Below are 15416 nucleotides of genomic sequence, written 5' to 3'. Positions count from 1 at the left end.
CCACTCTTTGCTCTCGCACACCTGAACCGAGCAGCATGACAATCGACCTCAGCCGGACCCAGTTAACCAATCAAGGGCCGTCACGAGTCTATAAGACCGTCAGACACGAGCGGCGGCACCCAATAAGTACATATTATACACCTGTCTGACGAGTTGGCGGTAGGACGATGAACGGCGTAAGCGGAAGCAATAATGTCGGCGGCCCCCGCCTGCAGCTCTTCGCCTGCGGCCACAGCGGCTGCGCAGCCGCGTTCAGCCGGGAGTGGAGGCTGAAGGAGCACGAAACGCTGCACAGCGGAGCCGTAAGAGCCGCAATTACGGTGGAAATAGTTGGTGAATGATAACAACCTCACGGTGGTGTCTGTCTGTCTACAGCGGCCCTGCCGGTGTCCCGTGGACGGATGTGGTCGTCGGTTCTCCAGGAAGTCTCACTTGAGCCGCCACATGCTGCAACACAAGGGGGTGAAAGTCTTGAAGTAGGTCTAAAGTCACCTTATTCACAGCTGCCTTACCTTTCAAAAAAAATAATAATAATTTAAAAAAAAATTAAATCATATGTATATATAATTTAATGTGAAGGTTCTCAGTCGTACTTGAAGACCCCCCCCCCCCCACTTATATTTTGCATCCTATTTCTGAAATATTTTATTATATATATATATATATATATATATATATATATATATATATATATATATATATATATATATATATATATATATATATATACACACACACACACATATCTAAAAAAATATATATATTTTTTTGCTTGATTTTACAATTGTTCCTAAATGTAATCTTGCACTCTACCTATTTTGGCCTTATTTACCTCATTACTCCGCAGATGCAAGATCTCGGGCTGCACGCAGAGTTTCTTCACCGCAGACAAACTGAAGAGACACGCGCGCTACAGCCACGGCGACAAGACCAAGTACTTCAAGGTTTGTCGCGAGTGTAAAAACCACCAGATGGCGCCAGAAGTCTTCGCTCAGGATGATGATGATGATGATGACCAGCCAGCAGCAGCAGTAGTTTTAACTACTCCACTGTCTCCCCACAGTGCAGCCAGCCAAACTGCCCCTCGACCTTCAAGAAGCGCAGGATGTTCAAACTGCACTTGAAGGAGCACCAAGTGGCCGCCAAGTTCAAGTGCGTCTGTGCAAAACCCAGTGGCTGTGCGCTCGCGGCTTGGAGCTTATTCTGTCTTTTTTTGCTTTTCTTTTGTGCTGCGTCAAGGTGTGTGAAGGAAGGATGTGGAGCTACGTTCGACTCTCACGTCGCCCGCAAAGCCCACGAGAAGAAGCACACAGGTTGGTCTATGAGAGTCCTGTAAAGGGGAAGTCCCTTCGTCTCAAACAGAGGGAGTGTGTGACCTTTGAATGGCTCCGAGTGCATCTTGGAGGAAGAAGCGTCGACTGATTTCTTTCTTCTCTCCTGCTGTGTTGGCTGCCCTCGTTTGGCCCGCACAGGTTACTGCTGCCCTCAAGCTAATTGCCAGGTTGTGGAACACACCTGGGGCAAGCTGCGGAAGCACATGGCAAGACATCAAGGTGAGGGCTGGTGTGTAAGCTGTACAATAAAAAAAATAGAAACCTGGTGAAATCAACTCGCGGGCAGGATCCACAGCAGATGATTCAATTGATCCAAAACCAGCGTCTTCTCGCCTCTGCATACGTGCAACAGATTATGAAGGTGAAGGCATGAAATTGGATATTGGCTGAGTGGAATCACGCCTGCTTCATGCGTGGAAGCAAATTGGATTTGAATTGAATCTCTGCTAAGTCATGCGAGGCGGGTCATCGATCGACCAATAGATCCACGGTGGTGAAGAGATGAAGGGTTTGCTTCTTTCTGCTGTGCCCTGGAACGCAAACGATACTAATGCACCTGCACCCTCCCACCGCCACCTCTCCAACAGACGCGTTCACATGCCAGACATGCAAGAAGGAGTTCAAGAAGGCCGACGCCCTGCGCAGGCACAAGCACACCCACGCCTCGCACAAGCCCGTGCTGGTGTGCCCCCGCAGCGACTGCCAGGCCTATTTCTCCACCACCTTCAACCTGCAGCACCACATCCGCAAGGTGCACCTGGACCTGCTCAAGTACAAGTGCTCCTTCCCGGACTGCCCGCGCATGTTCGCCATGCGCGTAAGTGAAAACGAAGCGCCAAAGCTAATGTTCAGCTCCTGGGAGCTGCACGTCTCCGCTGCTTATTGCTGTTCTGATGCTGGACAGAGACTCCAAATTGTATTTTACAATTATGGCCTATGTGTTTGTTTTCTCCTTGCTTCCTTCCTTCAGGAGAGCATGACCAGACATCTGCTTCGTCACGACATCGACAGCACGACTCTGAGGGTGAGTCTGCAGTCTGAGTCTTATGTAGTTGTGCGTTAGTGAGAATAAGCCGCGTGACTGGCGGGGACTATTGATTTGTGCCTTTTTCTTCAGACTTACGGAAAAAATCCTTGGCGTTGATGCTGAGCGAAGACTGAAATAGTCTCTATGGGGGGGGACATGGGTGTATTTGATGCTGTGGCTACGCACGTAGGAGGCTTTTTACACTCTAAAGTGATTGATGTTCTCCTTGGAGACTTTGCTGGCACTTTGAAATTCACTACAATAAAAGTTGTTGGAGTTCCAGAGGCCGCTGGGGTGGAGGGAGGTCTCTTCCTCTGTGGAATTGCAGAACAGCTGCATGAGATGAGAAAATGTCGTCAGAGCCTCCTTGACAAAGCAGTTGAGCAAAAAAAAAAAGGGATCAACTTGCGTCAAAAAAGTTTTTTCGAAATGTAAATCACAATACCGCTACCGGTTGCCTGTGCAGTGACTGACTTTTTCTTTTCTTTTCTTTGCTTCCCTCAGAAGCACCGGCGGCCCAAGAAGTCGTGGCAGAAGCGCCTGGACGGCCACCAGCTGCCCGCCGTGGAGGAGGACCTGCGCCGCCTCTTCGCCCTCCGCCTGCGTGTCTCCCGACGCGCCAAAGTGGAGGCCAACCTCAACGGGCTCTTCAACGAGCGCAAGATTCCCCACTACGTGGACCCCGAGGTCAACCTGCGCGGCCTGTTTGGCATCAAGAAGCCCGTCCCCCCAGAGGAGACGCCTGTGGTGTAGAGAGGGGGAGCTGTGTATTATTTTCTTGACTACTGCAGGCATTTAAGTTATTCATACTTTGATTTTAAGAACTCTAAATATGGGTCTTTTTAGTTGTGGTTTCTTAATGTAGCTGACTTACATTAAAACTTGTGAACTGAAAGAAAAGTCACGGGAAACAGTGATGATATTTTTCTCTTTACTTTAAGTATCCTTAAAAACAAAGTCCTGACTGCTTATGACGTAAACTGGCACTTTTGGACCCAATAAAATAAGTTGTATTTCAATCAAAACAAAGGAAATGAGTGTTTCGTTTTATCATTAGAAGCCACTAAATCTTAAATACTAGGCCTTTACAGTTTCTCTGTGTGATCGTCCACTGAGGCTGCAGTAGCAGCTGCTGGAGAAGCTCTGTTCAGTCTCACTGAAATCCTTGGCTGACTTGGGGGTGGAGGGGAGGGAAAAAACTGCTGTTCTGCACTCTTCCTCTTTCCTCTCCCTCTTCTCTCTCGTGTTTGATTTGGCTTCACATATCGGTTGACATTTGCCGAACACGTCGGAGCTCATAAAATATGAACAAAGGGAGGCCGCGCATGAGTAACGGCTGAGTCATGGAAAGCGTGTCACATCGGGGGCGGATGAGACTTTGAGCATAAAGTAGACGAGTATCATCTGTCAAATCTGTTCATCCGAGCGTGAGCAACCACTGCCACACTTCAGGCCGGGTCCGCTGAGCTGGTGGCCTTACACAGGCAGGTTTATACTTTACTTTCCCTCCATAGGGGGCCGTAACATCAAGCTAGGTGAAGCTGAACTCATTTTAAACAGGAGCCTCAAGGGTTCTATAGTCTGCCATAATCAACTTATGATGTCACAAAGGGGGCTGAGACCTATTCCAGGTTAGTGACTCCCTTCCGCACACCCATAGTGAGGTCATGCCCCACCCTCCACTGAGATTGCTCTCAGTTCCAAAGCAGGGGAGGTCCAGCTAAGCGTCAGTCTAACAGGTTGGCTGTAAACAAAGGGCTAATTATGCTGTTGGTATGTGCATGTATGGGTTTTAATGTGTATGGGCAACAGTACACACTTACTGGCTGCAGTGTCCAAATTATCTCACCTCTTCTTCGGTGCTGCCCCCTGCTGGAACTTTGGGAGGAGCGCCAACCTAAAACTTCCCCACAGGAGGTCCGGTTGTTTCTTCCTCAGTCTGCCGTCACAGTGTGGAGAGCGGCAGAGGTCAGGCAACATCTGGACTCAACACATTTGTGACCGAGGCTGTTGTGCTTCTTCCTTCATTACCTGTTCCAGTGAGTTGAAACAAAAATCATCAACAGCAGATGAGTTGTTCTGGTGTTTTGACACACGTCAAAACAAGCCATGTAGAAAATTAAGACGGTTCAAAATTCAAGGGTTTTTCAGGTGTAAAAGTGTTTTGTTTTTGTGTCGGGAATTCTCATGGGGCTTTTAATTTGGAGGGAAAACCTTTTCTGCAGCCAAGCTCAATTAAACATGGTCCAGCACAGTTTCCCTTTCAGCTCGACTGAAAGTCATCCTGCTGCTGGTTGCAGAGCCTGGGGCTCAGGATGGACGACCGTCGCCAGCGCTGCTGCTGCTGCTGCTGCTGCTGCTGTGCTGCACATTAACCCGGTCACATGGCGCCGGCTGTGCCTGGTGCCACAGTCGTCTGATGACCCCTTGACGACCCCTCGAGTCCACAAGCGTGACCCGCTGCACACCGAGTTCAGGTCACAGACCCGTTTTGACCTTCAAAGGCCGAGAGTCTTACTCGCTGCGTTTCCATGACGGTTTTTCGCCAAATAAACACGACCGGTTCACTCTGTGTGACCTCGTACGTCACGTCCAATTACTTTTTTCGCAGTGTAAATGCGAAAAAAGTGTTTCCACGAACCCTTTTGCGATATACCTCTGTATCGATACGTCTGAAAAACCACCTCATCAGGGCGTCAAAACCTCTGAGCCATATTTGAGAGGTTTTTCCAAGTTTAGGTGTTTCCACGAGCAGTTATTTATTGCGGTATTTAGGTTTTGCGCAATTCTAGGTGTAATGGAAAGGCAGCTATTGATGTGCACGCGTCTCAACACTCTGCTCAGCGCGAGCTGGGGGCCTCCTCAGCTGGCGATGCTGCTCTGGCGGTGGCAGGACGTCTTAACTCAAAGCTGAGACCGCAAGACGACAGCGTTTCCATGGCGATGCAACACGTTAAACGTGCTTTTCCTCCTTTCTGTCCTTCAGCCCAGTTTCCAGTCCTGTTGGCAGGGAGTAGGAGAGACAAATGTGTTTGCAGGTGTTCCATAAGATGTGGAAAACACCTGAGTAGATGAAACGTTCGGGTGGGCCGACCGCAGTGTTGCTGATTGTTTGCGTGCCTCAGAGTCCCGCCGGACCCGCGTCACCGCAGCCCAGCCTGCGCGGCCGACAGCAGCATCGCTGAGTCACGGAGTTGGAAGTGAACTCTGGGGAAAAGGCCACGCCAATTATCTGGTGAGCCGGGCCGACCTTTGGTGTGACGAGCCGCTGAGCGTCACGGTGCAGCGGCACCGGAAGACTTCGACTGCAACAGGCGTCCTAACGAGGGAGGGCCGACTGTCTGACGGGCCAAATGTGAGCTTTCACATTTCTGTTTGGAGTTAATGAGAGTCTGGAGCCCCACGGAGACGCTGGGGGGGCAGGTTGGGGGGGGGGGGGCTTGTGAGGAGGCTGAGTTTGTTGTTTCTTAACAGTACAAGCAAGTTTTGTGTAAACACAACCTAAAACTGTCACGTCTCTCCTCGTATTTATGCGGAGATGAAATCTCACAGTAATGCGATTTGCATCATTTCACACATTATTTTATTTCAACTCGTTTCATTTTCGCACAAATCATTTCGGTTGTTTTATTTTTTTTCCTTCCATTTTAAATTCCACAGTGTTTTCACGCTGACTTTTGAGTTTCTAAGCCCTTCTCTGTTTTTGTTTTTTTTTTTTTACAACTTCTTTACAACATTCCACTCTGCGGGATGTACGTCACACATGTTTTTGCCGTCCCCCCCCCCCGATGTTTTTCAAAATTGACAGCAGCAAGAACAAGTGCTGCACTCCAGCGGCTCTCGAGGCAGCAGGAATGATTCACTTCACCTACAGTGCTGTGTGTGTGTGTGTGTGTGTGTGTGTGTGTGTGTGTGTGTGTGTGTGTGTGTGTGTGTTTGATTCATCAAGTGCATAACAAAGTGCAAAGTGGGACAAATTCCTCTGCAAAACTCGAGCTGATCCATCAGGACACCATGTGGGTGGTTGGTGTGACATGAACTTTTGTTATATATATTATTTATAAAGTGCTTTCCTCCAACTTGGATGGGTGGCGCCAGAGCGTACGTGGCTCCGCCCAGGCCAATTACTAGTGAGGTTCCTGGGCCCGAGTCGAGTCAGCGTCGCGTTCAAGTCCTTCCATCCTTTGCTGTTACAGCACTTTGTTGTGGAAGTTGTGGAAATCAGCCCTGTGTGACATCACAAGGGTCACGGAGGCCTCTAACAGGAGTATTTAGACAGTCTGGTGTCAGCAGGACTCAAATTAACAGAGTTTTGAGGCGTTCAGGTGTTAACTGCTCTGAAGTTACTGGGCACTGGACTTGTTTTTTCTGCTTGGAGTTTTTCTCCTGTCAATGCAGAAAACAAAAAACAAACAAACACATAGTTCTGCAGAACAGACTATTGTCTATTTTGAGTTGTAACCCACATTTCTCTCTTACAGCCTCATTCACAGAACATACAAGAGGAGGGGAGAAGGAAAAAACACAACAAAAGGCAGACGCAGAGGGAAAAGAAAAATCTTTATAAAATCCCGAAACAAGAAGATAAATCAAAGTAGGTTAACGGTGGAGCCGCCAGGCCCTGATTTAGCCCATTTCCTCCAGAATAGATGACCCAAAACCTCACAACTCCCCCTCCTCCCCCTTCCCTCCTCTCCTCTGCTCCCCTCTCCTCTCGCTGTTTGGAAAGAGCCTTTTCACGGCTGCATGGTGCGCCTGCTCTGCTGACAGGATTAGCCGGAGAAGCGGAATGATAAGGAGCTTTCTGCACAGGTGTAAACATGCTCAGCTCCTCTGCCTGCATGCGTGTGTGGCACTGCAGCGCTTTGATAAAAAAGTGTGACATGCAAGAGAGCTTTTTTTTTTTTTTTCTTAAAAAAAAATGAGAGCGGGAGTCAAAAATAAACCCAGCGTGAGGAAGAGGACGGAGGGGAGGCACTGAAACTCTCCAAAATGCCCCTGATGCAAGACCGTCTGCAGCCTTGTGATAAAACTGCAGTTCGGTGTCATGTATTGTTGATTAAAATAAAAATTGAAATGCGCTTTTTTTTTTTCTTTCTTACCATGTATTGTCTCTGCGCCTTTGAAGACGTTGCCACGAGGAGGAAATTAATTAGGAGGAGGAGAGTTTAGTGGGCGGCTGGGAGACGATGCTGCCACGGCAACGTGTCCACAACATACAGCCGTCGTATGTTTTTGATCCTGGACGCAACACAAGTGCTATTATTAGTAGTATGCGCAGCTATTGATAGGTTTAAGTGGAGGACATTTGAGGTAATAGCCTGAAAATGACCTTTGGAGCCACCAGACCTTTCACAAGAGATCACACAAGAGATCTGCAAAAATAAAAACAAACAAAACAAATAAAGATTATTTCATTGAACTGTTGCAACCTGAGAGCCGCTGGACCCGATGATGTTTGCTGGCAGGGTTAGCAACAAGAGCAAAGCAAAACATTCCTGAATGGATTCGATTATCATCAAATTGAGTTTGTTTTTCAATCCTTTTTGGAAAACAACTAAAGTCAACAACTAAATGTTGAACTGAGGGAGTCAAAAGGTCAAAAGCTGAAGTTTCTCTTCGACCAAAGGCCGACCTCAACCTCCTGACCTCTGACACCTTCACGCACACAAAGATGAATCTGGCCGCCGTCGACACATAAAATTGAGCAGAGAAACTGCTGCAGAGTTTTACTGCGACTTCAGAGATCAAAGTGACCTCACGGTTTCATTAATATGGGCTTATCAGAATATTGCACCCTTGACTGCCACAGTTTCCAGCGCACACCTGCAGTGAATCTCAATTCCTTTTGCATAATAAAAAAATAAATTAAAAAAAAAAAAGGAAAAACAAGTTTTTGAGCAGCTTCTCACCCCATTAAGTCCGACCGCTTTGTCTTTAAAGGCACCCGATTTGTACCCGAATCCACTGGAATTTTACGGCCACCTGGAAAAAAAACCCCCAAACACTTTCTGTGTGAAGATGAATGAGGTTGACAACAGAGTTGGAATATGAGCGACGCTGCGTGTGAGGTTAATCGTAATTCCTGATGAAGGTGCCATGTGTGTGAAGATTAACAGCCTCTAAAACGCATGGAAAGACTTCTCGTCTTGGACTCTCCTTCAATTCATAAAAGAGGGGAAAAAAAGAAAGACAAGACGCAGAACGATCGCGCTCCATCCAGGCTCACACTGAGAATATTTTCCCTGACGAATCCATTTGGATGAGAGAAGTCGGCCGCTCAGGCAGGAGGTGGCGGCTCCTGAGGCACTGGTGCAGACACGGGGGCGGAGCCTCGTCCGCAAAGTGGCTTTTTGATAGAGACGCCTTTGATTTTGAGGAGTCGTCGTGATGAAAAAAAACCGCCAGGCTCCCGCTTGCGTCAAAGCTTTTAACGGACTATTATCTCCTTCCTTTGTTTCTCTCTGTCCTCCATTCTTTCTTTCTTCAGCGGGGGAGCGTTCACTTCATCTGCATGAGACAAAGTTTGTTCTTTGTCCGCTCGTCTCCCTGCAAGTAAACAACCTTCTCACTCATTAAATCACATCACACATGGAGAGATCCACTCTCTTTTGCCGCTTTCTGCTTTTTGTCAACCCTCCTCTTTCATTTTTACATCTCACACACACACACACACACACACACACACACACACACACACACACACACAAGCACACACACACACACACACACACACACACACACACACACACACACAAGCACACACACACGTCCCTCTATTGTTGGTGCCGGTAATTTGCAGTCGCTGCAGTTTGCCCCCTGCTTTTCTGTGCCAGACACTAATTTCTGTCCAGGCTATAATAAGATGAGTGTAGTTCTCTGTCTCAGACTGTGACAATTAGAGTTCCCCCCCCCCCCCTCTTCCTCACCCTCCTCTCCTCTCCTCTCCTCTCCTCTCCCCTTGGTGAAAATGTACTCTTCACTATCCACCCAATTAAAAGGAACAGGGAGTTTCAGCGAGTCACGTGACCACAGGCCTGTAGGAGATTAATGGTGCACCTCCGATTCCTCCTCCACTGCCACGCAATTTGCATACAGTCCTTGTGAACACACACACACACACACACGCACACACACACACTGTGACTCTCTTCAATGATGTGATTTATCAGCTTCATCTCCATCAGATACGCTGCAGTTTTCTCTCTGATCCCAGTTTTTCCCGGGATGCGTTGTGATCGCCGGAGGAGACCATTTATCACAACAGCGGCAAAACTCGTCCTCATTTCCTGACGTGTTTCCTGACGGCGTTTTTCTGCGGCTTCTTCATCAATCCGAGGCGCGGTCCTGCGGTGATTAGACGTTGACAGCTGCCTGGTTTTTACAACCTCGTCCCGCAGTGACTCGCTCTCCTCCACCCAGTCATTTCCATGATGCTTTATCAGAAGCGCCAGGCTGCCTGATTGGATTAATCTTCATAAACACAACATCCCCCGCCTGACTCCTGTCTGCAGCTCGCGTCTGCTTTGCGAGACTGGGATGGGTCGTCCGTTGATTTTCCTTTTCTTTTCAACCTAGTGTTTAATCAATGCAAAGGCAGAGAATTTGCACGGCAAGCAGCGGGTGTGCCGCCGTTCAATTAGCAGCCGTGTAATCCCCAACGATTCTTTTGCACGAGTTCAGAGTGAGAGAGAAGAGAGCGGAGCCGAACTCGGTGAGGTTTCTCTGCCGGGGCTCGGCTGAAGAAAGACAACTGAGAGAACCTCTGTCTTGCTTTGAAAACAAATACATTGATTAATGAAGTTGTTTTGTGTCCTTTCAGTGAGCGTCCCGGTCGTTGCATCATCTGAATGTCTTCAGTTCAGAGGCACAATGACTCCGCAGTCTCCCAAATTTCCAGATTTGTCATCCAACGTATTTCCCATCACCACAATGGAGCAATGGGAATTGACTTGATGTTTCCTGATGTTGACACGGGTTTGTCTATGTTTTTCATCCTCGGTTGTCATTTTCCGATATTTGGGATTTTCTGGATCGCCCTGCAGACTCTAGTTCTCATGATGAATCTCTCTATCGCTCGTCCTGTTTGTTCTGGGGGCAAGGTTGGCCTTCAAAGTCGGCACGGTCAGCCCCGCTGTCCAGCAGTGCACGTATAAATAGAATGTGGCCCCAGAAAAAAGGCTTAAAGCCGTGATCCCACCTGTTTTAAAGCAAAAAGCAAAGCTCTGAATATTCTGTTTGCTTTTTCATATTTGGATGTTTCTCCATCTATTATAATGTTGCGTTATTATGCAAATTGTGATGTCACACGCCGACTGTTTGGATCCACGGTATCCAGGTAAACTAATTAACACAACAAATTGACGCTCCCAGAAAGCAGCCCACATTATTTTCACCTTGACGGATTCCCTTTGAATGTCTTGCCTCACGCTGGAAGAAAATAATTGCGTCTGCATGAAAGTGAGACGTGCTGTGTGTGTGTGTGTGTGTGTGTGTGTGTGTGTGTGTGTGTGTGTGTGTGCCTTTTAAAAGCAACGGCCGGCGCTGACGCTTGTTTCTACCCCCTGACCAAAGTAAAGGTCAGCCGTGCCACAGGAAGCATGACGACAGAGGCTCGCCGTGCGTGTGCATGCATGTGTGCACGTTGCTCCATCTCACAACCTCTGTGGGCGCTGGCGAGGCCTCGGCCGCCCACCTGAGGAAGGAGAGAAAAGATTGAGGCTAATTTTAAAGATGAATTGACTTGTGTGTGGAAATTTGTGTTGTGCCTGATTGCATCAAGGGGAAACAGCTTCCTTGCCAGCTCACCTGTGATCAGCGCTGATGAGGAGCAGAAGTTGAACCCTGCAAACTGCAGCAGGCGCTGAGGATGACTGACGAGTCGGAGGCTCGTCTGCCATAAATACGGAGTGAGCGATGAATCGTGCCGACGCCCTGGGAGAAATGATGGATTTCTCCTTCCTGGGTAAAACTCCCATCTGAAGCGTTTTCAGCCTGATGAGGAAAACGAGGGAACCAATCAGCTTCCTGTGTTCAGGAAAAGGGCGGGAAAAGAAGAGGAGGTTTGTAAGAGATGGGCAGCAATTGTTACATCTGCGATGCATCGCCACCTGGTGGTGACCACGTAGACCACTGCAACCGACATGCCCAATTACTGTGAAGCCTTTTCATTGGCCGGCTCCTCCAATTGCTTTCCAACATCTTTGGTCTCTCAGGTTGACACCAGTCTAATCAGATAAAGATGAAATTTCCCCCCCTAATCCTTTTCTATTATGTTAAATATTAAAAAAAACATTGACCTGCAATTAATTACCCTGTCAGACCTGCTCTACTTACAGGTAACAATAGTGACTTTAAAAACACTCGTAGGACTTTGTGGAGGAGGAAAGAGGCAGAAGAAGAGCGAATAGTGAGGTCGTCGCAAAAGGGTGCTGGGCAGGCGACCGATAAGTCCTATACCAGGCCAGCTGGGGGCGCTGTGTTAGTGAACTGTGGGGATCAGACGCTTACGGGCCAAATCACAGCTGCAGTGCAGCACACAGCTGCAGAATGACTCTCAAAACGGTAAAATACACACGTTACATAACTGTGCTTCTGATTTAAATGTAGAAATCCAATGTTAAGCCGCGCCCTGGGTACATTTTATAAGCATCTTATTACAAATACCCGTGCAAAATGAAAATAAAAAATGACTGCTTCACCCCGGGGCAGCTATTCTCAGAATCTTCTTCATCACTATTATTATTATTTTTTTTTCTGCCCCTTGATAGCTCCCCGTGGTTGTTTCATTATGGCGCTCAGCTGGAAGCGCAAGAGCCAACAGACATCAGAGACAAGTGTCCCGATGTCACCCAGAACCAAATTATTCTTTCAGGGGGAGCGCGTAATCCCAGATTTATATGCCGGCAATGTTGCAAAATAAACACAGGCATTATTTATTTTCCATTTTTTACAGAAATTGAGAGACGAGAAGAAGAAGAACAAAAAAGGGAAGGAGTAGAAGAACGAAGGAAGAAGATAAAGAAGTCAGCCTGGATTCTACCTAATGTCCAAATTTGCCTTCAACTTTTCAGTGTGTGTGTGTGTGTGTGTGTGTGTGTGTGTGTGTGTGTGTGTGTGGTTATTTCATTATTCCGCGCTGTCCTTTGTCAGGCTTTTGCGACGTTTTAATCTGGTCTTTTGATGCTGCTTGCAAGGAAGGAAACAGGGATAAAAGGAGCGCGTCAGATGCAGAAAACCGCCTCTGAACCTCGCTGCACGTGACAGTGCTATGAATTGCTTTGCTTCCTTTCTCGCTGCATGTTTATGTGCCGTTTAGATTCCATGATTGTATATTTCCCGCAGGCGAGAAGCATGAAGGTGGTGTCGCGGTCGCTGCTGACGAAATAATTGTTTATGCCCCCGTCAGCTGGTAACAGGTCCCTGTGGGTGTGGGTGTGTGTGTGTGTGTGTGTGTGTGTGTGTGTGTGTGTGTGTGTGTGTGTGTTGCAGTCTGTGATTACCTTCTATTCTGAGAGTGACTTGTTTTCATTCTTGCCGTTTGTATTCACTGGAAGTGCTTTTGACATCACACTCTCTCTGCTCCATAATCTCTCGCCTCCTCCCTGCCGAACAGAAAATGTGAAAATGCCACGCATGCATATGAATACAGGATGATCAAGGAGAGCTGGGGGAGCGCCTGCTTTGTGTTTATGTTTATGTTTTTATGTTTGCGTCTCGATAAAAAGGGGTCTCTGTTGAAATTTCTTGAACTCAGTACTGGAGGGAGGAGACTTTTTTGTCACTGCGGATCTGTGCTGGACTGGAGCATCTAGTGTTCAACTTAAACAAGTTTTGTTTGCATCTCATGATTGTGCCTACCTTTAGTCCTGAGTGAGGTTGATATATATATATAATTTATATTTTATATTTGCAGATCCTTTAATTTGACTTCATACAAAATATTTTTTGGGCTGAAAACAATAAGTTTGAATTTGTCTTCACTCGGCCCTGCAGTTCTTCCATGCATGTGCTGACAGTGAATTAAACACAAGCACACGCACGCACGCACGCACGCACGCACGCACACACACACACACGGTAGTTTCGCTCAGAGCAGATTTTGCTTTCCCTGCAATCTAATAAGCTTCCTACAACTGCTTTAACCAAATCAGTGGTTTTGACAGTGTTGAGCAGCTCCTGCGTCTGGACACAGTGTTGTGTAGCCGTTATTGGACAAACACAGTAGGCAACAGCGGCCGTCAACACCCCCGGAGGCGTCCGCCTGGCTTCCCAGCTCATCACCGCAACGTATTTAAGTCCGAGGTGATGTCGTTATCAGCTGCAAAATCGGACTTCTGGGCCTCCACAGGTGTGAGTTCTAGAAAAACCAGGCAGGGAAAAACAGAAGATGGCGAAAAACATTCCCCAAGGAGTCGTCTGCAGCAGGCCAGATGTCGTCCTGTTCCCGTGTGAGACGACATTGCAGCGACAGGCTCGTCGCCGCCGTGGTCAGAAAGCTGCTCCTCCCTGGAACTTATTGTGATTCGGAGCACAACACATTGGTTCTGATGCTAATTCAACAGAACGGTGCGGGGAGCGAGATACGAGAGGGAAGAACACAATGTTCAGAGCTGCAGACGATGTTCATTCTTTGTACGTGTCTGAGTGAGTGTTTTTTTAAACCCCCCCACCACCTCTCTCTCTCTCTCTCTCTCTCTCTCTCTCTCTCTCTGAGTGCATTAAAGTCATGGCTCCCTGTTCAACCAAGCCGGGACAGAAGGCGCAGAGGCTGTCTGCCGTGCCCCTCTGCTCCGAGGCACCTCGGAAAGGTCACCATGTGTATTAATAAACGCCGGGGGAGGTTCGGGGAGGACATCCTGAATAATGATTGTGGACGTTTATTATACAGGAGGGGTGAACCGGAGCCCCGCGGCCCCTGTGCAGGGTCAGCAGCGTCCTACATTTTCAGGAACAAACACGTTTGGGCCGGGACCCGCGACCACCGCGTCTCCTTCCCGTCGCACCGCAGCCCTGGAGGGCTGACGGCCTGGCCGCAGCCGGCGAGCAGAGATGAGGTGACGCTGAAAGGCAACCTGGCGTCTGACAGCAGCTTGCATAATAAGAAAAGCAGCGATGATGTCGGACCAGGAGCTGGGGAGGAAACAGGCGTCTCTCTGTTTGCTCTTCACGCACGTGGCTCTTGATTAGAGGGACGCAGAAGAGGGGAAAGACGACAGCATGAATGTGGCTGCTCAAGTCGATAAGGAAGCAAGGGAGGAGGAGGAGGAGGAGGAATGGAGCCAGACATGGAGAGCGGCTTCAGGGTTTTCTGCTGGCGGTGGCTTCGAGAGATTAAACCAAGCAGACAAGAGCTGAAGGCCACCGCCTCCCTTAAAGACAGCTGATTGGCTCCCAGCCAGCATGAAACACCTTCTCAACTTCTTTGACTCAGCAACAAAGCGTTTGGAAAGCCACTCCTGAAGTCCTTGATTCTTGTGAACGCACGGATGTGAAGAGCAGCAAAGTGGTGGAAACGTTCTGAAGTTTTTGTTCTTTTTTTTAATTTAATACTTCTTAAAGGGAAAACCTAAAGTTCGTACTGTACCATAAACTTGCTAGGGAGGTGTTATTGCACCCTGAGGTTCGGACATTATTGCATCTTCAAGTATAATCCTCAGTGGCCGTGGATTAATGACTAATGTGCTTCAAGCTCTTAATGTTAATGGTTTTGCTGATCCAGTCACAGTGGGGGGTGGGGTGGTGGTGGGGGCTGCCTGTCGGGCCTCGTTACTGTCTGCCCACGCCTGTCAAGCTGATCTAGGAGGGGGCGGGGCCAAGCACGACTACCCCCTAGAAAAATGAGATGAAATGGTTTGGAGCGACTGTTGGATGATATATACGTTTATAAATAAACCTGCACAAATGCATTGAAACTGAACTGAATTATTAACTACAAAATGAAGCAGATACACAAGCGAGGTTGCGCAAATTTTAGAGTAAGTAAAAACTGTTCCACATTCAGTTGATGTAGGGAATTATTATGCGTGTGAGTGCACTTATCTTGGAATGTGGGC

The 15416-nt window shown here is 48.0% G+C and overlaps 1 protein-coding gene across 1 annotated transcript; it reads left to right on the top strand.

Annotated features, from left to right (window-relative positions):
* Positions 1 to 3379, top strand: 42sp43 (P43 5S RNA-binding protein). Its single transcript, XM_076038612.1, has 9 exons — positions 1 to 302; positions 376 to 476; positions 848 to 944; positions 1064 to 1152; positions 1240 to 1313; positions 1473 to 1553; positions 1922 to 2151; positions 2305 to 2358; positions 2866 to 3379. Exons 1-9 carry the CDS (start codon positions 168 to 170, stop codon positions 3112 to 3114), a joined length of 1110 nt encoding a protein of 369 aa, XP_075894727.1. The 5' UTR covers positions 1 to 167; the 3' UTR covers positions 3115 to 3379.
* The last annotated feature ends 12037 nt before the right edge of the window (positions 3380 to 15416 follow it).

This window comes from Nelusetta ayraudi, unplaced genomic scaffold (assembly GCF_046127955.1).
Source record: "Nelusetta ayraudi isolate G7.1 ecotype Tasmania unplaced genomic scaffold, CSIRO-AGI_Nayr_v1 ptg000057l, whole genome shotgun sequence".
In the NCBI taxonomy this organism is placed as follows: Eukaryota; Metazoa; Chordata; class Actinopteri; order Tetraodontiformes; family Monacanthidae; genus Nelusetta; species Nelusetta ayraudi.
Note: the sequence above shows the minus strand (reverse complement) of the source record. Positions and strands in the feature narration are given on the sequence as shown.

Excerpts from the sequence above, each read along its gene's own strand:
- 42sp43 (XM_076038612.1), top strand. The coding sequence starts at position 168 with ATGAACGGCGTAAGCGGAAGCAATAATGTCGGCGGCCCCCGCCTGCAG. Across the intron at positions 945-1,063 it reads ACAAGACCAAGTACTTCAAG|TGCAGCCAGCCAAACTGCCC; the intron begins GTTTGTCGCGAG and ends GTCTCCCCACAG. Across the intron at positions 2,152-2,304 it reads CGCGCATGTTCGCCATGCGC|GAGAGCATGACCAGACATCT; the intron begins GTAAGTGAAAAC and ends TCCTTCCTTCAG.